General features: G+C 37.3%; 3 protein-coding genes and 1 long non-coding RNA gene across 12 annotated transcripts in view; 3 read left to right on the top strand and 1 right to left on the bottom strand.

The window, feature by feature from the left end:
- Positions 1-357: 357 nt before the first annotated feature.
- Positions 358-10,330, top strand: LOC113681195 (uncharacterized). 8 transcript variants are annotated; one of them, XM_089205243.1, is made up of 4 exons: positions 2,511-2,647; positions 5,077-5,155; positions 6,924-7,030; positions 8,142-10,330. In XM_089205243.1, exons 3-4 carry the CDS (start codon positions 6,927-6,929, stop codon positions 9,154-9,156), a joined length of 1,119 nt encoding a protein of 372 aa, XP_089061369.1. In that variant the 5' UTR covers positions 2,511-2,647; positions 5,077-5,155; positions 6,924-6,926; the 3' UTR covers positions 9,157-10,330. The 8 variants fall into 8 exon arrangements, with proteins under 8 accessions (XP_027054069.2, XP_027054068.2, XP_089061369.1 ...); XM_089205242.1 differs by lacking the exon at positions 2,511-2,647 and adding an exon at positions 4,804-4,852; XM_089205244.1 differs by lacking the exon at positions 2,511-2,647 and adding an exon at positions 4,827-4,937.
- Positions 10,331-11,392: 1,062 nt separating this feature from the next.
- On the top strand, positions 11,393-14,253 carry LOC113681183 (bone morphogenetic protein 6). The gene is made up of 2 exons (XM_027198252.2): positions 11,393-12,141; positions 12,267-14,253. Exons 1-2 carry the CDS (start codon positions 11,889-11,891, stop codon positions 13,115-13,117), a joined length of 1,104 nt encoding a protein of 367 aa, XP_027054053.2. The 5' UTR covers positions 11,393-11,888; the 3' UTR covers positions 13,118-14,253.
- Positions 14,254-15,251: 998 nt separating this feature from the next.
- Positions 15,252-21,695, top strand: part of LOC113681177 (LIM domain transcription factor LMO4) — a 34,378-nt gene continuing 27,934 nt past the window's right edge. Inside the window, exons 1-2 of one of the 2 annotated variants that reach the window (XM_089205249.1) lie at positions 15,276-15,504; positions 21,015-21,070. The gene's annotated coding sequence lies outside the window, so the exon portion shown is untranslated. Of the gene's footprint in view, positions 15,505-21,014; positions 21,071-21,695 lie in introns of both variants that reach the window. The other variant, XM_027198244.2, reaches the window with a different exon arrangement.
- LOC149047072 (uncharacterized) lies at positions 18,598-20,315 on the bottom strand. The gene is made up of 2 exons (XR_016186259.1): positions 19,986-20,315; positions 18,598-19,886 (listed from the first exon to the last, which is right to left on the bottom strand). It is a non-coding gene; the product is annotated as an uncharacterized LOC149047072 (long non-coding RNA).

Below are 21,695 nucleotides of genomic sequence, written 5' to 3'. Positions count from 1 at the left end.
ATATCTTTTTTGGCTGGTTTGTTTTTACGGAATAACGAAAATGGTACATTTAAACTTTCGCTATTTTATTTCAAATTTTCTTTAAGGATTTTAGGTTTTCTTAGCAAAAAGAATAATAGAGCTCCGCCTACGGTTATTGGCGTCATGTTTGTTTGGCTATCGTTCACACAAAGTGAGATCGAATGCTTGTATTAGCTCTTGAGAACTGCAGTACTTTATTCATAAAAATCAGCGCGGATATAAGTATTTTGGACTACACCTTCTTTAGCTGTGCAGCTACGGGTGATCTTTGCGCAAATCATGGGCAGAGGGTCCGATATAGCCTTAACAAATTGTGGACAAATATTGTGCTCTGGGAATAGCTGAGCTGATATGATTTGCTCATTTTTTCCACTGTGAGGGCTCGACGGAGCGATAGCACACAAGAAGTTTACGTAAGCCGTAACAGTTCCTCCCTCGGCGTATTTTAAAGAAGACATACTTAGCTGATTCCAGCAGAGTGGGTTAACAAATTGGACTCGTTTCAACTCTTCTGTATAACATCTTGGATTCGTTTGAACCAAGTATTGTCACGTCTGCGCGCTGCGACTACAATTACTTCGAGAGTATTTAAGGTAAGTCTTTTCAACGCAGTCGACATTTATATTAACAGAGGAATAGTGTCTTTCTTTATTAGCTCTAAGGCTTTAACTTAGTAAGCTCTACACTGAAACTATTTACCATAATCTTATTGTGCTTGTCAGAGCTAATTGCATTACCCATGCAGGACCGGATTATAAACGTCTTTGTCACCTAGTAAAAAACACATTGCTGCAAACAAAAACCTTTTAGAAGTCATTTTATTCGAGAAGGCACAAAATGTCACGACAAAATGACCTCTTTGTACTAACTGACCGATTACAATTTCATGTTTATAGAATTCAGCTGTCGTATCTCGGTCATTAGAGCTCTGGTTTGGGTTCTCAGCGGTAACTTAAGTTTAATATTCTTGAAGCATCGAAATTAGGTAATTTTCTATCAACTCACTATATGTTGCTAAACTTCAATAAACCTGCTAAATTAGCTGAAGTAAGAGTAGAAATTGGTCCAGTTGAATTAGAATAACAAATTTATAACGTTACGTTCCTTCGATCAAGTTTGATATTGTCTTGCTGCATCTTCTCTTGTGTCACATTCTGATGATTTTTACAATGTCCTAAGAATTATGGTCCTAAACAAATAACTTCAGCAGCGATTTGTGTTTTCCGTATTAGCAGGTTGCTGTTTAAGTTCCACGTATTTGCCTTTCCATGCAAATGGGTATTAAAGCGCTCAATGAGTGAAACAAAAACGGATTGTCTCAAATGAAGTTTTCTGTTTGTTTTTGATGACCGTGGTATTCACTATCCCGAATGTTCACAGGATGAGTGAAGGGACCAAAGCGGCGTTTGAAAGTTTAATAAATCGGTTTTGCATCGTTTTCGGTTGATCTGGCCCGACTAGAGAACGAGCAAAGGTGTTCTACCAGATGAGTCCCCATAAAATCGAAAACAAATATTAAAACACATATAGAAAATTCACTGAAAAGCAGTTTATTACTTTTTTAAATATATTGCTTTTATTCCTGTTTTGATCACGCACTGATGACGCCAGTAACGTTTTTGCAGTGAATATCACATTGTCATAATCTCACAAAAAAAATTAAAAAATTAGGATCATGCTAAAAATCGTCAAGAATTTTTCAGTCAAATTGAATCGTTCACAAGCTTCGGAGAAGTAAAAAAGAAAAGAATGAAGGAAAGGTTCTCAGTGCGGAAAATAAAGACCAACAAACTAATTCGGTTCAACTTTGTTAAGAATCCGGATCTTACTATTTCCGTGAGAAAATTCGGGTTTCCTGCATGGCGTGAAAAACTGGAGAAGTCATCCGCGGCCGACGGAAAGACGGATAGAGTTAATCAAATCCTGTTACGTGGTGATAAACGATTTTATTTTAGGCTTTCAAGCTTGCGACTTAGCTATATTTATTTGCTAGGATTTGTACATATTTTTTCTTTTTCTCTTTTTTCAGTCATCAATGTGTTACTTGTGCTTTAAAAACTAGCTTTCCCTGATGGATTTTAACGTCACTTCATCGTGTATATGTTTGACGTTTACTTCAAAATTTCTTTTGATAATCCGTGCAGTTAGAGAACTACCGGCACATTCGTCAATATCTTCGATAGTTGCAGCTCATCTTGTGTGCCACTTAAAAGTATCAACTTATTTCTTTAAGTTTGATCATCAATGATCACATTTTTCTCGTTTACCCTCTTCGCGGCTGATTTTTGGCTGCTTACAAAATTAATCTGCACTTTGCACTTTTGCGCAAAGTGATTCAGCCTTCAATTATGCCCAGTCTTCCCTCGTATTCGTTTCTCGGAAGTTTGATCGGTCAACTGAATCAGTAAATCTTACGACAGCGGGTGATTTGTTTGACGTCACACGGCACCAATGATGCTTTGCTATCATGACACATCAGCATCACCGTCAATATTCATTACTTTGAAACCATGCGGTGATGATAAAAAAAACACCCAAATGTGATGTTCAGAAACTTAACATGTGTCTCGCAAACTGAACTCTGCTGAAAAATCTCTAAGCAAAGGGGCAGGAATTTTCACAGAAGGTATGATTTTTCAGCATTATCTAGAACGTCACAACGAATATCGATTGTAAAGATATCTTGTGTCGTTGTTATCGGACATCTTCATCACCATCTTCAGTTATGAGGCAAATCATTTTGTGCTGTATTGCTGTAAGAGTGGTTGGCAGGTTTTAATTTTTTGTTCATTTCGCTCTACGTTTTGAAACAAGCAAGAATTTTGTGCCAACAATGTTAAACTTGCCCACTTTCTTCCCACGCTCGCATGTTTCAAAATTCAATGTGACAAAGTACAATATTCCGTTTAATTTACATCATAATAGTATTGATTAAGAATTCACGCGACGAAACCTATTCATAAAATATTCGGTATATTTTGCAACAAGAATGTTACTAGAGCATTCTGTGTTTGTTTGTTTGATCAATTGCCTGAAATAAGGATAAATATAAATACCAGGATTGATAAATGCGTAAGTAGCATGCTCAACGGCGAGATTTTGCGCCAACCACACGGTAAACAACAATTAATAGTAATAATCTTTTACTTTTAAAAAAAAATATAAGCTTAACAAAACAACACTAAATTAACCCCATTTGGGCCAGTTTTGTCTTACAGAAGCAGCACCGATATGCGGGAAATAATTTCTATATTGTCTTTCATCTGCATTTCCTAATTAAAGGAAGGAAAAAGCAGTGAAGGGTCACGCGATTATGAACGCCCGGGTTGAATTGGTAGACATTTCTTTTATGTGTTAAACGATTTTTTTTTTCAAACGACAATAGAGCACAATTTTCCAAATTAAACCATCATTATTTTTAAAACAAGTATCAGGATCTCTTTACCAGCAGACTTTTGGATTCACATTTTTTGCTAGAATCCAACTTCTCGAAGCCCAATTCAAAACTGTTTTTGTAACAAGGACTATTTCAAACAGAGAAGTACCTCGTTCTATAGTAGTAGTACGGAATTTTCAAATGAAGAATCACATCTAATTACTCTTAATTACCTCGCGCTACGTCACAACAGCAGAAATTACTGCCCAAGTGGCTCTCAAAGGTATCATTTGAAGAACTTGTGTGAGGAACACGTTAACTCTGCGGTTATTGTCTGATCATTGGATCTGAGCAATCTCTTTAGGTCACCGCTCGAGTTAAGTACAAGGGCAGACTTTAAATTATACAAAAAGACTGCTGCATGAGAGTGGAGTTCTACTCAGTTTGTATCAGTTATTTCACTAACTAAAGGCAATAAATATACCATTGCTGGGGCTTTTTTACACCATTGTACACCATCAGTGCAAGTTTATCGACCTGCCAAATGGCGATTTATGAACAATGACGCTATAATTATCTGGACTTTCCATAAATTTGTGTAACAACATGAACTGATGCCTTTGACAGAAAAATTTATCACGAAACATATAATGAAAATATCGATATTGACTTTTTCCTCATCTTCTTGTGAAATATCGGTACTTTGCAAGATAGTTACAACTCAAAAAAGTGCGTTGAGAGCCTTCTGAAGGTAAAAAAAGTCTAGGAAAATTTCTTCGCGGGCGAAAGCAGTCCTTCTACTCTCCCGAAATCATACTCAAGGTGAGGTTTAAAAAAAGTGTCCGAAGCAATGACAACTTTATGGCGAGCTCTCTAACTAGAAGAAGATTACTACATCTAAAAAATAGAACTGACAGTTCCTCTTTTTTCGAGAAACGTGTGTCATCCATTTGGAATGCGACTTCTTTGAGACGGTTCAGTTTCACGCAGTAATCTTGCTCTAATTAGAGAGCTCGCCATAAAGTTGTCATTACTCCGGACATTTCTTTTTTCTCACCTCAAGCACGATTTTAGGAGAGCAGAAGGACTGCTTTCGGCCGCGACGAAATTTTCTTAGATTTTTTCTCTTCCGGCTTTGTCGGATAGTTTTTAATATTTTCTGGAAGGTTCATCTCTTGTTGAAATACTACTATTTGACGGTCTCACTGAGACCGTAGAACAGTAAAAATTTTAGATTTCTTCACATCATATTGCACTTAACACAAAACCCACAAAAACCACTGATTTGCTTTCTTTGGTTAATTAATTAATAACAAAAGTTAATTTTTGAGCTCTTGTTAAGATCTTCAATATATTATGTGGGCTGATATCTTTATATTCATCAATGCTCTTATATTTGCGACCACCACATACTCTAACACATCGAAGGAGTGGGTGAATAGTGGCTGAAAACAGGTGGGCCTTTCTTAACTCTTGTCAAGTCAAGAGAACTATAATCAGTTTTATTGGTTCAACGTAAGGTCTCATGGTACAACTTCAGGTATAAGGAAAGAAAACAGATGTGTTGGTGTCTTTTTGTAAACTATTTTCGTTGTAATCGATGTCGGTCACGTTTCTAGAATTTCAAAATTCCGCAAAAATTTGAAATAGGTAATTGTTGTCTATTCACGCACGATTAGAGCTTATAAACAACCCGATGAAGCTTGTGCTGGTGAGAGTGAGTGAGGGTAACTGAAGAGCCAGCGGAAGAATTAGCGGGTGAGTCACATCTCTAGCAGACATCTATGCAAGATTTTCTCTTCTCAACGACCAAGCTAACAATAAATACATCGACTTTCTTTAACAATCTACCGTCCAGCATGTTAGCATTTTCATTAAGACAAAACAAATTTAATTATCATTTGAGGGATATTTTAAAACAAAAAGGAGCGATAGAAAAAACGTGTGATCGTGACAAAGAGAAACCTCTTCAGACGATACAATAAGCAATCGGCACGTACAAGAGTCGAGGGATCGATAAAGAACTTAATTTTAGCAAGCACTTGAGAAAGAATGCGACGCATGCCTGACTCTATGCTTGCACGCAGGAAGAAAACATTGCTATTCTTTGTATTGCATTAATGAGTGGGCCACTGAGCGATGAATCAAGGAAAGTAAAACAGCGTGCTTCAGTTTAACTCTTCAGACAAATCTTAAACGCCAGATGAAGTAAGTAGCGAGAAAGGCGAGCAAAGCATTCTCTTGAATAGGTATAAATCTGCACGACATTTCAACTACACGTTTTGCGTGAAGGATGCAACATTTAGGGAAGTTCGCGAAGGAAGGAAGCATTGACAAACCTTAGCTGTAAAACGGGCACGTATCAGAAATCCTAAATTTTAACGTCAAAGTCAAACTCCTGAGAACTGCACAATCTCTCTGAATTGTTCTGCGTCTCTCATTTAAAAGCTATGACTGGACATAAATATTTCAGCATACGAAAGAAATGATAATCTTTGAGGTGAAATGGCAGCGACAGATTAATTGATAATAGCAATCGCAAGACTAGAGGCTTGTCTTTCGAACGTGCTCTTCAATAGAATGAATTTCGAGCCGACTCATGAACGATAAAGATAATTTGAGGGAAATAATTTGTTTACTCGTTCTCGTGTTACCTTAAATAACTTGGATTTTCTATATTTATCGTTGTACTGGCATACGTATGTTTAGCGTGTATTAATAGCAAAGAACAGCTTCAAATTCCAATACTCTCATTTCATGTTAGGTGTTCGAAGAAGAAGTCCTGTAAAAATTTCGTTCACCGCCATAACTTTGAGTCCCTTGCACCGTTCAACAAGTTCTACTTCATTCACGTGGAAATATGCTAATTTTTACACCGATATGGTCGCTTTAAAGCACAGAAGAACTCGATCTTCATATTTGGTTGGAAGAGGGTCCTAAAATCACTTTCATTGTGTTCTGGTAGTCTAGTTATGTTCGGTTTTCAAATATTAATCCAATAATTTCATTTACGTTTTGTACCATCGTCAGAATTGCATAAGGTTTTAATGGATAGAGACTCCCGCACAGAAATGTTTGTAAAATTCTATCCCGTTGCTTCTAATTCCCAAAATAACAAACACATACATCTGGTCAGCTCTCTGCCTCTCTGCATAGGTTGCAAAGCAAAGCAAGTCTCTGACCTTGCATGACTTTCAAAGCAATCTTCATTCTCCTTGACAAGTAATAAAGTTTGTATCCTACGTTTGAAATTTCGTAATAATATGTAATTGAACAAGACAAGTGCTGCGCAGAAAAATCATTATTCATAAAGCCTTCTGCTTTTTTTAGCGAAGTCGCGGCACAGAAGAGAGTCTTGTTCTTCAGAATACATTTGAGAGCACTAGCTTGCTTATAATTTCGAGCATCCCAAGTTTGCAATTTTACCTATTCTTGTAAATGCATAAGGAGAGATAAGATTTTTTTAATCCTACCACGCATTTGATGTCGACTCCAAATATGCTTGAAATAATTTCTTTTCTTTCAGAAAATGGTAGAAGCCGAACCTTGGGTGATAGGACTCGTGGCAGGATTGGCAGCGTTGATTTTGGTCCTGATTTGTATTCTCGGCATCTTTTGCGTTTTATGGGCCAGGTAATTACAGTATCAGATAATATCATTGTCGTCTCGCTCATTGTTATTATTATTGTTGGCTTTTCGTTATCGTTATCACTTTCGTATTCGTTATGTTATCACTGTTTCTGCCGTTCTCGTTGTCATTATCATTTTCAACTCACAGTCACTGTCATTGTCGTTGTTCTTGTTATCAGTAAATGTTATCATCATCATACTCTCCATTTCGGAAATACCTCAATTTTTTTAAGGATAAGTGGTTGTTGCTATGGTTCTCGTGATTAATTCAGTGATTGGTGGATTTGGCTGATTGGACTTGGTACGATTGGCTACTTCAGCAGTCCGATTACAGGTGTCCGATTACAGCCAACTGTCCGATTACACTGTCCAATTACAGCTCTGCAGAATGATTAGTGAAAAATAAGGCAGCTAATGCACCAATCACTTTTCAGGAAATTGTAACAGTTATGATTAAGCCTGTAACTACTTATAAAGCTAAGGAATCGATTCAAAGTTACTATCATGAAGACTGTGCAATTATTGCTTGAGATGTGGAACGCTTATCTAAAATAGTTCATCTGCCTGCACTGTATTTTTTGGGGATTTTAACTCGCTTGGGGTTAATTCAGTATCAGAAAATTGTAAGAATAACAAGTAAAGAGAGAGTTGGTGATGATTTGTTTATCCACGAGAGCTCAGTCTAACTTTGATTAACGATTTGAGATTCCTTCAAAATCCTCTTCATCATTCACCGTCGTTGTTCCCTTCGGTTCATCTTTGGTGTTCGTCTACCCAACGAAACTATTATTCCAAGGTTCCATTTATTTTGAAATTTCGTTGACTATCACAAAAATTGTGACGAGGCCTCTTCAATACCACAAACATTGATAAGCATGACCATCACAGTAAACAGAAAAAGGAAAACTGAACTTCTCATCATCTGATTTCTGTGAACGCTACATTGAAATTTAGATATCATTACACTTTTTCAACAATGCTGATTTAAAGATTTTTTGGAAAGTAAAAAAACTATGATACCTTATTAATGTTCCTTTTGTAAGCAAAGTGACCGCTCTGACTTATCTCGATGATCATCATTAATCGGGAATTTATTGTTTTCTGGCACAATTAGGAAAGACAGCCAACGGAGACGTGATGAGCGTGAAGAGCAACGCCGGCAACGCTTAGCAGCTCTCGCCAGTAGAAATAGTGACTTCATGGGAATTGAGTCTAATTCTGCGTCTATAGCGTCCTCGAACAACAACGCCAACTGGGTTCTTAAAGAAAAACCGCACGACTTATTAAGCTCACCGCCTACTTTAACTAGAGCAGCTGGGAATGAGCCTTTCATAGTCGGAAAATCAATGGTGAAATATTCTAACGAACTTGACAGATCAAACAGCCTTCGACCAGGAACGCCACAAAGATATGTCAGCCATAATGAAGCTGAGCAGAGAATGGTGCGGTTAGGGATGATTCCGCCAAGACGTGACGAATTCAACGGACATTTCCCAGCAGGTTATTACACCGAACCTGGAAGAGGCAAGTCACAGAAAGGAAAGGCGAAATCTCTAGATATGGATGGGAGCAGAAGATACAGTGCGGACCCGCCACAAGGGGTGGCAATGCCCAGATCCGTCGGCTACGTGAACGGAAACATCCCCCCTGGTTATCTCACCGTGCCTGGAAAGGCCAAGTCTCCTGGTAAAGCTAAAGGTGGAAAGAGGGGGTCAAGAGATCTTGAAAACCAGCGTTTTAGGCATAATAGTGAGGTGCTAGTACCTGTGAGTGAAGAGGTCCAGTTGTGGTCTATGGAACAGAGCCAACCCCCATTTACACTTCCTGAGGAAGATTACAACACAGCGGGAGCCACATGGTATCTTTCTCCATCAAATGATACGCAGGGAATATCCAGTGCAAGGTCAGAAAGTTCCCTGTATCGGCCTTCGCAACCCCAAAACTATCCAAGGCACGGTCCACAAACGTATAACACTCAGAACGTAAATGGGACGGTTGTGTCAGGGTCACTACCACCAGAAGGTCCGCCGCCTACTTCGCCAGGGCTGATGGAGCAATATTATGACGGTCAAGACACTACAAGACTCAAACGAGTAAAGCGTGTCGGTGTACCGACTCTGCCAAATTAGAAAGTCCCCCACAATGTCTTAAACATTTATTTGACATCACCTTTAAAAATTGCACTAGGAAATGATCGCTTCTCAGCTCAGCTTGACAATGCAGTGGTTATCGCTTGTGGTGGTGGCTGTATGGAACTTGGATTTCAATGTACAATGTTGGTTTCTGACAACTCAGTCCCTTATGTTGAGGACTATATGTTTGTTCATGATGTTATACTGGTAACCTCTGGAAGTAAAAGCAAGGGACTGGAAGATGGATTTTAAACTTTAATCATTCAAATACGCACTTAGTCGGCTATCTTCCTTCATCTCCTTCCAAAATTTTGCATAATTTTGGCTCGTGTTGATTTATGATCATTTATGATTACCTGGTGCATCAGAGAATAGAACAAAAGCAATTGTATACCACATGGTTATAAAGTATTCGTCAGGTCTAAAAATCTCATTTGAGGATGAAGCCATCCTTAATTAAAGTAAGACACATAAGGCTACGCATTTTGTGGCAATTGCAGTGGTAGAATGAGTAAAAATTCCAGCCAACGCACGTTAATCTTTAGTAAAAACCAGAGGAGGATTGAACATGTTAAGATTTTATTATAAAAGCGTTCCTCTCTAAATAAAGATATTTAGTGAATGCTCTCCCACGTGGCGATTTGCAAGAGGAATAATTGTTTAATCTCATCAAGCTTATTTTAAAGCGTATGGCTGCGTTCTTTGAAAACAAAATAGGAAGAGAAGTATCAAAACAATTTATCGACGTAATTAAAGTTGTTTATATGAAAAATATTTTAGAAGTAAAACAGAAAAAAATGTTTCTATTTCTAAAGAACATAAAGAACCTTTAATGGCAGTTTTTTTTGCAGTTATTATATAATGAAAATGTGCCTTTTTACCTCGAACAGGCCTTCGTGGATAGATCATCTTTCACTAAATGCACTGATCGGTGTGCGTGCGGCAAGTTCGAAGACAGAGTACATGAATTTTGGAACAAATTTCTCACTTATGTGACCTGTAATGATATTGTCAAATAGGCCTGCAATTGTGGTGACAGGCACAAAGATGGGGATAGTTTAATGAGAAAAAAGGGCCAGAAAAGGAGATCAGCGAAGGCCTGGTGGGTGATAAGTAAGTATCATTTCCCATTAAGCGTGGGTGGCACTGCAAATAAATCTCATATATCAAACTGGTTCTCTTGCTTTCTTTTAAATTGATGTCGGAACAGATGCTATTTTTCGAAATCGGACAATTTAAGAACACCTTTCTTAGAGTGGGTCTAGGTTCGGATATTTCCGTCCACTCTTGGACGGTTCCGTCAGGTCTCATCTCCGTCTGATTCCGGAAGCCTCCGTCCTATTTCCGTTGTTTCTGTCCGAACAAGAGTTCGGCTAAAACCGTAATCATCCTGATCCTACTGGACGAAATGACCAGATTACATTTATAATGATCGACCAAACCTAATATCGCAAAATTGTGATTTATGAAACTTTCTTCTGAAACTCGAAGCATTTTGTTAATGTTATTTTTTCTTTTAGATTTTTCACATCAAGCTATTATCTTAGTTTTTAATTTGACACCGGGTTTCTTTTTTCCCGCTGATATGATAAACATCGAATTCAAAAGCGTTTCTGACACCGATAAGCCCATTATTATGGTTATAAAGGCCATTAATCAAGTTTAAAATGAATTCATCTATGTCAGTTTTATAAGCCCTTAAACAAAAGATATGGTTAAGAAATTTCTGTAATAACTCATTACGTTGGGAATGTACGTTATCGTGTACAGCAGTCTCACAACTTTTAGGTACTTTTCGCCATCCATTCAGTTTTGAGTTCGAATATATTTAAAAGAATCCTTACGAGTTACCTTTAATGGTGAAAGTATGTGAAAACTCAAATCTATCTGCAAATTAACGAAACCAGACAAGAACAATATCGAAAACAACAATAAATTTTTCATTAGGAAGGTTCATCCGTTTCCTTGTCGAAAACAAAGGAGCTTTCATCACTGTAGAAATGAGTTTCTCGGTGTAGCCTTCCTTGAATCGGTTTTTCCACGTCGGTAACGACAACAATGATCTGTTGTTCCCTTTGCAGTGAGAAATTGATTATTTGTTTGAAATTATTACCAATTCAAAACAATAGAAGGCTCTAAACATCTTCACAATGGCGTGTTATCGGTTTTTCAACATCCAATTTGAATAATTGGTTTTCCTAAATTTCGTCTGCAAAATTTGCATGTATGTAGACATCAAATCACTTTTAGAGATTTTCAGCAAGGGCTTGCTAACAAACTCCTTCGTTGAAAGTCAGAGGTTTACAATCTTATATTTAGTTTTTCAATACACTAAAAATAGCAACAGTGGTCCAAACAGAAGAAGAATGCGCATACGTAAGTTTCCGCCGCGCCTCTAACAGTCTAACAGATTTCCAAGCGAGTCTAAGTAATCTTTTGACGCATGTGGACTCAACCGTGAACGCTTGTCATATCATCTTCAGTCCTTATTGAAAAACACCCACATGAATATTCACCCTGCGATATGGGTCGAACTGTGCTGTAAAGGAAGCCGCTCGTCTGTACTTGTATGCATAAAAGACGGGTTGGCTGATCGATTTTAGAAACGGCGTTCTGGTATCGACGTATATATAGAGTTTGCGGTGTTGGAGTAAGTCCTAGAACTTGCGCTTTTGTCGACTCAATGACAACATTCTATCCAACGCAATCGAGTCAACAACGGCCACGAAATGTTCACAGCATTTCTTTTATTCTGTTTGTTAATTTGCCATACACACCAGACGAACGACAAAGCACTCAGTCAACCTTCCGAACTGCTTCGCGGGTTTAGCCTTAAAGAGGTTTCACAATTGAAACAATCATCAAAACAGAGAGATGACGTACCAAGATTTCTTCTCAACTTATACAGAAAGCGAGCGCTTTTACACCGCCGAGGAATAAACCAGCGGGACTCGGAGATAGTGAGGGTGTTTTTCCGAGAACGTAAGTGCTAGCTCCTTAGAATGCCTGACCGAGAATGGCATTTAGTTAGTTACGGTAACCATTCTATGAAGTAATCAGAACATAACACCAGGTAAAGCGTTATTTATTGGTTTTACTCTCTTTAGCCGCAGGGGAAAGCAAGAGAAAAGGACCACTGCATTACGGGTTTTACTTTAACATATCCACCATTGTAGTGGAAGAGAAAGTCAAGAAAGCTGAATTGAGAATCTTCAAGAAGACTCCGCTGGGACGGACTAGAGAAGCTGGTTACTTTAAAATAAGAATTCTGCGTTTGAAAAATCACCAGCACTGGACCAAAGGGGTCCCTATCGCTTCCCACTTGGTTAGTTACAAAGAAAACGTTGGTCGGTGGATAACGTTTGATGTTACATCTGCGGTTAAATTCTGGAAAGAGAAACCCGAGGAAAACTTTGGCTTGAGTGTTACAGTGGATGGCGTTGGTGCCTTCCCATCAGATTTTCGTATCGGGGGACATGGTAAAAGAGCACCTTTCTTGGTAACGTATACAAAGAGCCCACAAAAATTTCCAAGAACTCTGCATGTAAACTGCAGCAGCGACTCAGTTCCCGAAGAGAATGAAGAACACGTCTCTAAAAATATCTCAATGACGTCCACATCTCGTCAGAGGCGTTCCAGCAGACCGCCTAAAAGATGTCAACGTCGGTGGGTTTATGTGCATTTTAAAAAGTTAAAATGGAACTGGATTATTGCTCCAAATGGTTACAGCGCTAACTATTGCGATGGTGTCTGTCCGAGGGTTCTTGATATGCAACTGGAACCAACGAATCATGCTATCTTGCAGAACATTTTACACAAATTGGACAGTCGAATTCCGTCTCCCATGTGTGCTCCTACTAAATTACATGGCATCAGTGTGCTATATAAGACAAGCGACAGATCTATTGCGTTAACAGAGTATGGTGGAATGGTTGTGTCGTCTTGTGGATGTCTGTGATGAAAGTGAAATATCCGCAAAACCGTTTCTTAAAAAGATAAAAGCCGAAAATAAATTCTGGCTCCTCATAACACAGATTTATGTTCGAGGAATTATTGAATTATCGAAATTCTTTCCTACTTGGCTGACGTCGCCAGACATACACAAATTGCTTTGAACTGAAGAGGAAGGCCTGTAAAAAAAACATATATATTTGATTGAATTGTTGAGTACAGTCATGATTGTACTTAGGTGATATTTGACAGTCAGTTTGCGACAGTCGCTATATCCAGAGGAAGACTGCTTGGGCGTATGGAGAAGTAGGTGTAAAACCACTTATGAACCAGACAATCTAGTCGAGTAAAACTCCATAATTAAAAACATAGCTGCAATACTTTAGAGTCTCCAAGTCAAAACAAGATCCAGAAGAGGAGACAATTTTAAATTCAAATTTATGGTAGTGACGCAAAAAGTTTTGTACCTTTTTGCAAAAGAATTTGGCAGGCTGAAGAGCGTGAAAAGCTCCTTAAACCTTCACAGAATCTTTCAAAAGAAGTTTGGTATAAAAGTGTGTACTTTAGTTATATTTGCGGACGGCGCCAATTTTGGGCGAGAGAAAACAAGAACGTGTAGGAATTTCTACCCCCGCAAACGCAATTATCAAATGCCAGCTAATATTTTCTCGTTGATTGCGCCTTTTCGAATTAAATGAATAGCCTGCAGTGTCAGACAGACGCCCAAAAAATAATGAGACAGGGTAATGAAACATGATTAATCTTTTGAAAGTTACATTATAATAACATCAGTTCTTGGATCAAGTTTTTTATTACGTACGTTCGGTTGACTGCAAAGTTTTCCAAATAGGAGTAAAAACTCATAAGGGTTATTTAATAACAGAAAAAAATGGGATTGCTTATTTAGCACGCTTGAAACAAACAACTACTAGTACGTACTAATTAGAGTGAGAATTTTAATCGTCTATAAGCCGATAAAAGATTGTGGCCTGACTGACTGACTGACTGATTGATAAAGTGTATCAGCCAGAGTAATAGCAATATTAACGGTAAAGTCACGAAAATGATTGCATGTTTATTTAATTGTGTGAACAAAATAATGATATTAAAAAAATTAAAGGTATTTAATGTGTACCTCTCAAAGTTAGTAAGGACTTATGAAATGATTTTTTACCCTAATTATGTATGAGTTTCCGCTGGAAAAAGTTTAAGTCAGAAGTCATATTTATATTTTTCTTCTGAAAATTAGATGAGAGATTAGCAAAGAGTATTTGAAATTCTTGTTGTCCATTGGTTAATTAACTGTGGGTTTAGGAAGGCTCTTAACAGCTCAAAGTATGTCATTATACTTCGATGGATCATTACTATTTGCTGATGTTGCTTGACAGTCATGAAAAATATTGTTGGATTACAATCTTAATTAGCCTGTATTTATAGATATTAATAACTCAAAAGTGAGCCTGGGAAAGGCTAATTTCAGCTCTTTTTAGTATTTTTTTAATTTAACGGAATTCAACCAATTAGAACAAGTAACGAAGCACGTTTTGAGCTACAAGTATTGAAACAAAGAATTTCAGACTGTTTAAGACGGTACTATGGTAGACTGTTTGAAGTGAGTGAGCAGGATTGAAGCCCTACCATTACCACTTATTATTATAATAAATAAAAGCGAAAATGGAATAATTTATCATGATGACTAACCTCTGTTCGTTTCTCAACCCTGTCATTAAACTGGTAAAAAGTTGAATCACGACGAGCCTTAGGACTCCTCTACACAACAAAGTTAATTCTCAGGTTTAAGGTAAAAGTTTAATTTGGATAGGTCGTCTGGCTTAGATATATCGTAATTGTAAACGCACCCGACAGCTTCCTTCTTGGTTCCAATCCATAATCTAGCCCGCCCCAGTGGTTCTTATGAGAAGAAACTCCTTAACTTACGAGCATATCTTCAAGCTAGTTTTTTTTTCCTTATAAATAACCCAGGTAGTACCAGTTTTCTACTATACACTATGCAATTTTTTTCCCGAAGAAATCGATGTAGGATTTATTTAAAGACGGTTGAACTTCGGCACCATTTTCAGGTGTCTCCGGTATATTTAACTTTCGCAGGCTTAGTGATTTCCCCGCTGACCAAAATGACTGTGTACTCTTACTCTCGATGAACGCCTTCAACCAACAATAACAATGAAGATCTGAGTCATGTGTAAGAGCGACGATGATCTTATTTTCCACCAATAGCGACCCTAAAAGCACCTCTTGCATGGAACATGCCTTTGTAACACAGTTTTTGTAGAATCATGATGGCTTACGAGCTTGCGAATCAAGAAAATTGCGGACAGTTCTTGCGGAGGAGTTCCAGAACCTGAAATATCGTTGAATGAGCCTCTGTCAAAGGTAAGGTGGTAGAGTTTTTTCAAAACATTTTTGAGCATTACAACCAAATTTTTTTGGTTAACGGGGAAATAAGAGTATCTTCCGGTCAAATGAAAAAGCTAAATGAAATTGTTACAATGTTTACAATGTTTCACATTTCATGCACTGCACCAGTACGCATTGATTGTTGACTGTCCGAACGGTGGGGGATTACGGACCCTCCTTCTGGCCTAAACGATTTTGGACACCTCATGGCCTTTACTTGCATTTTTACCTAGCACAATCTCTGTCTGTCGAACAAATACACCTTACAAAGGTAGTATACAATTATTGGTTTCCTGGAAGTGATCCGAATAATTTTACAACATCCCAACTAGCTGGGGCAAACCAGCTGGACTAAAATCCAAAGCTGAATACCACTCGCCAACCATGCTCTTGCCCCGGTGTTAGGACAAGAAGAGAATGTATTCAAAATTTAGAGGTATGAACTATCATACTGATCTTTCACTTATTAAGCTTTCACCAATTAATACAAAACAGTGGAATTACAGGAAGTGTCCCAGTATGTATCATACCTAATCTGAAGGGGAAAAAAGGCAAAGTCATGGCCTAGTTTTGCAAAGGCCAATGTAGTGACCAAAAAAATCTAATTCATAAGATTCCAAGAGGTTTTACTCCAAGACGCGGTTAACAAGGTGCTTGGGGCTATTTTACAGATCGATATTGAAGAATAACTAACCAAAGCTGACCATTTACACAAATCATTAATCTTGCAAGCAATTGACCACAAACCACAATCAATGATCAAAATCAAGATCAATCTCACAATCAGTCAATCAATTGTAAACTGAAAAAATAATACAAGGAAGTTCTATCAATCTAATGAAATGTTGCAAAATACATAATCAAAAATCATGTGTAAAAACTGGGCCTTAACGCCAATAACAAGATTAAAATGACCAAGAACAATACAAAAGTTTCAGTGCAAAAATTGCAAGAATTTTAGTGGCTGGTGAACAGCCCATGGTTCTTATCTAAATGGTGGGCGTTCACTTGCATCTGATGCAATTTTGGCCTTTAAATCTTGAATCAATTGAAAATATGGTAATGCAACAAAATATCTGTTTGTATACTTTTGCCCAATGCTGGAAAACTAAACTTAGGAAAACAAAGTCACAAAGGTACTCATATATTGGTTCCGCTTGTGCCAAAAGTTTAAGAAACAGAAGGATGAAAGTTCACCAAGACCACTCAAAAACTTATCAAGAACTGATTACAGGGATGCTTAACTCACTTTTATATGCAGGTGGTGACACTGAAGGGTCTGATTACAAAACCAGTAGAAATTTAGACAAACAGACAAACATTGTAACTATGTTCGTATCTAGAATCATTCTGAAATTATTAAACTAATCAATAATCAATTAAATGAAAAATGATCCTTCCAGCTAGTGTCCTTAACAGCCAATAGTCCATTTTACAGTTGTGTGCTTGGTTGCCAAGCCTTTGTACAGGAATGAGGCTAAGGGTGACCCTGTTATGATACAAACCTTGCTGCTTTTCAAATGCAAATTACTTTTTTATCATGCAAACTAGATACTGGTCTCTATCACAACAAGGTCACCTTCAGCCTCACTCCAAATCAAAGGCTTGGCAACTAAGTACACAACTGTAAAATGGCCTATTAGCACTAACCTAGAGTTAAATTTTAATTCAGCATTCTTTATTTCTTTATTCAAGAGCCTTTTTGGGGACAATTTTCCCTATTCTTTTTTGACCATCTAATCATCAAATTGTGGACAAAAAAAAAAGAAAATGAATTTTCTTTTAAAGCTTTCAGATTTGAAATCTTCAAATTTCACACAAACCCTGGGTTAACTTAACCCAGCTTTGAACAACCTGGCCCAGAAGATTGGAGTTTGACTCCAAATTAAGTACCACCTCATACATGTTACCATGAACAAAACCAACTATGCCCTCATTACCAAATCCCATCTTTATTATGTATGATAAAAGCATTTGATATTTTCAAAATGATGTGATTCTTAACAAAAATAAAATACATTTTGTCATTATAAAATTGGCCTATCAAAAAACAAACAAACAAACAAAAAACTAGATTAAAAAAGCCAAAATACCCACTCAATGATCAATAGCAGCATCAGTTGGTATAAAACAAGTTATCCACTCAGAACAGCAAAATTTCAACAAAAATTAGCAGAAAATTTAATTAGGAAATTATCTCAATCCACCAACGAAATAATCAATTGATCAATCAATCAATCAGCCATTTACTTGTGCTCTAAGGATTGTGCAAAAAAAATTACTTAAATGAAAACAATAACAAACACTTCTTACTTTACAAAAACTCATTTTTTGCTGCTGACATGTTGACTTTCAATCATCAAGTGGGCAATCTGTCTATCACTCGTTAAGTTTGCTAGTGACTCAAACACTCTGAGGTGTGGATTAATCCATTGACGTATTTGCAGTCAGTTACTTGGTAAATTGAAAGTTCTCACTTGACTTTAAAGTAGTGAATCAGGTGGAATTTTTTTGCCCATCAATTCCCCAGTTAATTATCTGAATTAATCTAAAGACAAGTTTCTTACTTGAATGAAGTAAATTAATTGTTACCACTTTCCAGCAGAAAATCAGATGCGATTCAATATTTAAGATTCAAAAAATGCTTTTCTCAGAACAACATCAAGTGCAAAGAGAATTTGTATTAACCTTTTATTTGAGTAAATTTGAAATAATTTTCCAGACCCAGTTATACTAGGGTTTGATAACACTGTCACAGTGGATAGTGCAGTATGTTTCGTTATGACTTTTGATATGTTTGCTTAAGGTGAGGCATGGGGTATTGTAAGTTTTACAGTTTCCCAGGTTTCCTCTTTGATATTTTTGTTTGCTCTCACTACCTGTATGTTGGAGATTTTTTGCTATTGTATGGAAATATTCCTCTCTATCCACTCATACACTGTACATGCAATTCATATGTGGCAGTTTTGATTGTGGCCAATTCCAGGTTGTTGCAATGTTGATTTGTAAAATCTAGGTCATGACTGTCCCATAAAAATAAGTCTGGGTCTGAGCAATTTCAAAATTTAGTTTTATAGCTTTGAAGAAAGTTTTCCTGCTGGTATTTTATTATGTTTTCTCTTGCCATACAACAAGAAAATACTTTGCAAGAGTTGAGAGACAAATCAAAACTAGGTTAAACTTGAATACTTGGGGTAGTGCAACTTGCCTTTCAAGTGACTCAACCCTAAATCTATGATAAATCAATGGCAAACCCTCTTCATGCTTCACATCCTGGGGTAAACCTTTCTTTCAGTGTCTTAACTGTAATAGGAACAATTTTAAAGAGCACTTCACAAGTCAACTTACTGATTGTCTAGAACACGTGCACCACCACCTAATTAAAATTGAAATTTAATTTTTTTCCAGTAAGTTTGTATAGCCCAATAATTTTTCTTTCACTCCCTCTTCCCTTGTAGAATGTCACGCTCTGTTTGCTGTGAATACATTGCAATGAATGTGCAAAGGGAGGGTGATATTGTAACAAACTGGGGTTTAAACAATCTCTGTTACAAGTTAGATGATATATAACACTCTCATGGCTGCTATTAACCCTTTCACTCCCATAAGCTGTTAAAATGTAACTTCTCCCTGTAATATCCATACATTGTCCAGCAAGTAGGTAATGAGAATACACAAACCTATCAGGTAGAAGTTGTTATCTTGATCTTACTCCAAATTCTCGTAACCAATTAACAAGGAAACTTGTAGCGGCCAGAAAGGAGAATTAACAATCAGATCTTGGGAGTTAAAGAGTTAAGGATTTCATGCTGTTCATCTAATCACCGCCCCACTTAAAGGGGAAGAATGGTCGTCGGTTTCAAGTCTTAACGTGATTTTACTATTTAGCGCATTTGGCTGGGTGTCTTCTTCATCTGCCAGTCTAAAACACGGTGAAAATAATTTTTCTAGAGCTAGTATCGAGTATTCTCTCAGAAAATACCAAACTTTCTTCACGAGTTTGAATGCCACAATCTACATCAAATCTTTTGTTCTGAAAAAGGAATGCGTTTTGTATCAAACTAGGGCTATGGACTTAGCGGCTCAACTCCAAACTACTGAGAATCGTTTAAGGTACTTGTTCCCTCATATGCACCGACCTTCAAAACTTTTGGACGGTCATATCGCCATCTCCCCCGCAGCCCTCAGAAGAAGCTTGCGTGACATGCGAAGGAGACCACTCTATCGCGTGACACTAAAACCATATGGCATTAATAATCAATGGAATATCTTCATGCCACTGAGTTCGTTTGTCGGTTGGTTGCTCAAAACCCAAGGGAACGAGGATCTCATATGTCGAAAGGCAATCTCTCTCTACCCTTTAGTCAAAATAAATAAAAGTTGATATTTCAGTGGACTTTGTTCCCACTGATAAATGTTGAGATAAGCGATTATTGATTATGAAGCGAAAACCTTACCTTGCGTTTGCTGAATCGGGCAATACGAGAATAATTTGTTAGGCTTTGTTTTGAAATCATAACTCTGAAGTTGAAGTTGTATGTGCACCAGATGAATTCAATTTTGGATACCTTTTGATTCAGCTTTTAACCTAATTTTTCTGTTTCTCCATGCTAGCTCAAGGAAGTTTAAAATGAGCCTATTTCCAAGCCATCAATCAAAGCGAGGAAATGAAAATGATCGTTTCCCAGATTCAACTGTGTCACAAGGAAACGATCATTCAAGCTAGAAGCTTAAAGATAAATTCATTACTTCCTACTTCTCGATAAAAACGCCTGTCTGGCTTTAATTACGCCGACCTTTGCAATTCATCTATTAAGATCAAGTCAGCGGGGATTCGTGAAAGGAGAGAGGAAACAAAAATTGTAATTGGACGCAGATAGTAAAGCGATTCGAATTGACTCGCTTTAATTACGGTCGATCACAAAGTATTGTAGTTCAGGCACTTCCTCTCGTTTATTTTTGGGATCAATTTTTAAATACTTTGTTCGGAAATGCGTTTATCTAATTAGATACAGCTGGCCAAAAGTTAGTTTTCACAAAAGCTGTTGTTACGTTGCTTTAAGTGAGTAACTTTAAAAGTGGGAATGCAGTGTTGGCGAGGCTGTTAATCAATGAAGTTGACGAGATTTGCGTATTCATGATGCGATCTTTCTACTGCCGAAGCGCCGTTCGTGACTACTGCATCTGTTTTTGAGCGTTCATTATCCCTATGTCTGGTTCCTAATTTATTGTTTTTCCATGATACCACAAAATACTCAATCTTCCAATTAATGACTGCCTCGCTGAAATTGTCTTTTTCCCCAATTACCTTTAAATTGGACTTGCAGCACTAGTTACGGGAACACTTACTCATTATTTTCAGTCTTTGGGGTCTATAAAATAAAGGAAAGTAACGAAAACACAATTGTCATTAATGCTTTGGAATGACAGAGAATTATTTCGTATATGTATAAATACAAAAAGTTCTTTTCGAATTACATATGTAGCCGAAGTCGCAGACATCAAACCGAGTCGGTAAACTACGTCGGTGGCCGGATAACAGGTCAGTTGAAGCTAAACTTTTTCTTCTGCGTTTATTTGCACGAAATCATTCCTTGCTTCGGACTTAGAATGTTAGTAAAAAAATTTTGTTTTTCAATATGATAGAAGAGCCTAACTTAAGCCAGGCGAACGCCTGTTCAGATATTTTCGCCAGTTTTGAAGAGACAACATCACGCTTCGATAAACAAAAAAGACATCTTGAAAAACGAAATTGAAGGTTTTCAAATTCGTCATGTGCAATCTGTTCTCAGTCCTCACTCATCCTTGCTACATTTGGGCTCTTTCAGACTCTTAGACCGCTTTCAATAGTTTTTAACCCAGGTCAACTATCTTAGATGTTCGGTTGAATTTTGTATTTAGTATGATTGAAAACGATAGCAAAAAATTCAAGACGTCATTCCTTGTAGCTTCTTTATGGTGTGCCTTGTTGACCATCAATGTCTGCTTTTTGTTCGGTAATTTCACTACATCGCAATTACCTTTCACAGTATTTTAAAGCCTTGATTTCGACTTAACTCGTTACTTTTGCCTTCTAAACTCTTAATGCAATATAATTATTTTTATGGATCGCCCGAATCCTTTCTACATCATCTGTTGCATTCTGTTTGAATCATCTTGTTTTTAAA

The sequence above is a fragment of the Pocillopora damicornis genome, chromosome 4 (genome assembly GCF_964200805.1).
Source record: "Pocillopora damicornis chromosome 4, jaPocDami1.2, whole genome shotgun sequence".
NCBI lineage: Eukaryota > Metazoa > Cnidaria > Anthozoa > Scleractinia > Pocilloporidae > Pocillopora > Pocillopora damicornis.
The sequence above is the reverse complement of the archived record's forward strand: the minus strand, read 5'-3'. Positions and strand labels throughout refer to the sequence as shown.

Excerpts from the sequence above, each read along its gene's own strand:
- LOC113681183 (XM_027198252.2), top strand. The coding sequence starts at position 11,889 with ATGTTCACAGCATTTCTTTTATTCTGTTTGTTAATTTGCCATACACAC. Across the intron at positions 12,142-12,266 it reads GAGGGTGTTTTTCCGAGAAC|CCGCAGGGGAAAGCAAGAGA; the intron begins GTAAGTGCTAGC and ends TACTCTCTTTAG.
- LOC113681195 (XM_027198268.2), top strand. The coding sequence starts at position 6,927 with ATGGTAGAAGCCGAACCTTGGGTGATAGGACTCGTGGCAGGATTGGCA. Across the intron at positions 7,031-8,141 it reads TTTTGCGTTTTATGGGCCAG|GAAAGACAGCCAACGGAGAC; the intron begins GTAATTACAGTA and ends TGGCACAATTAG.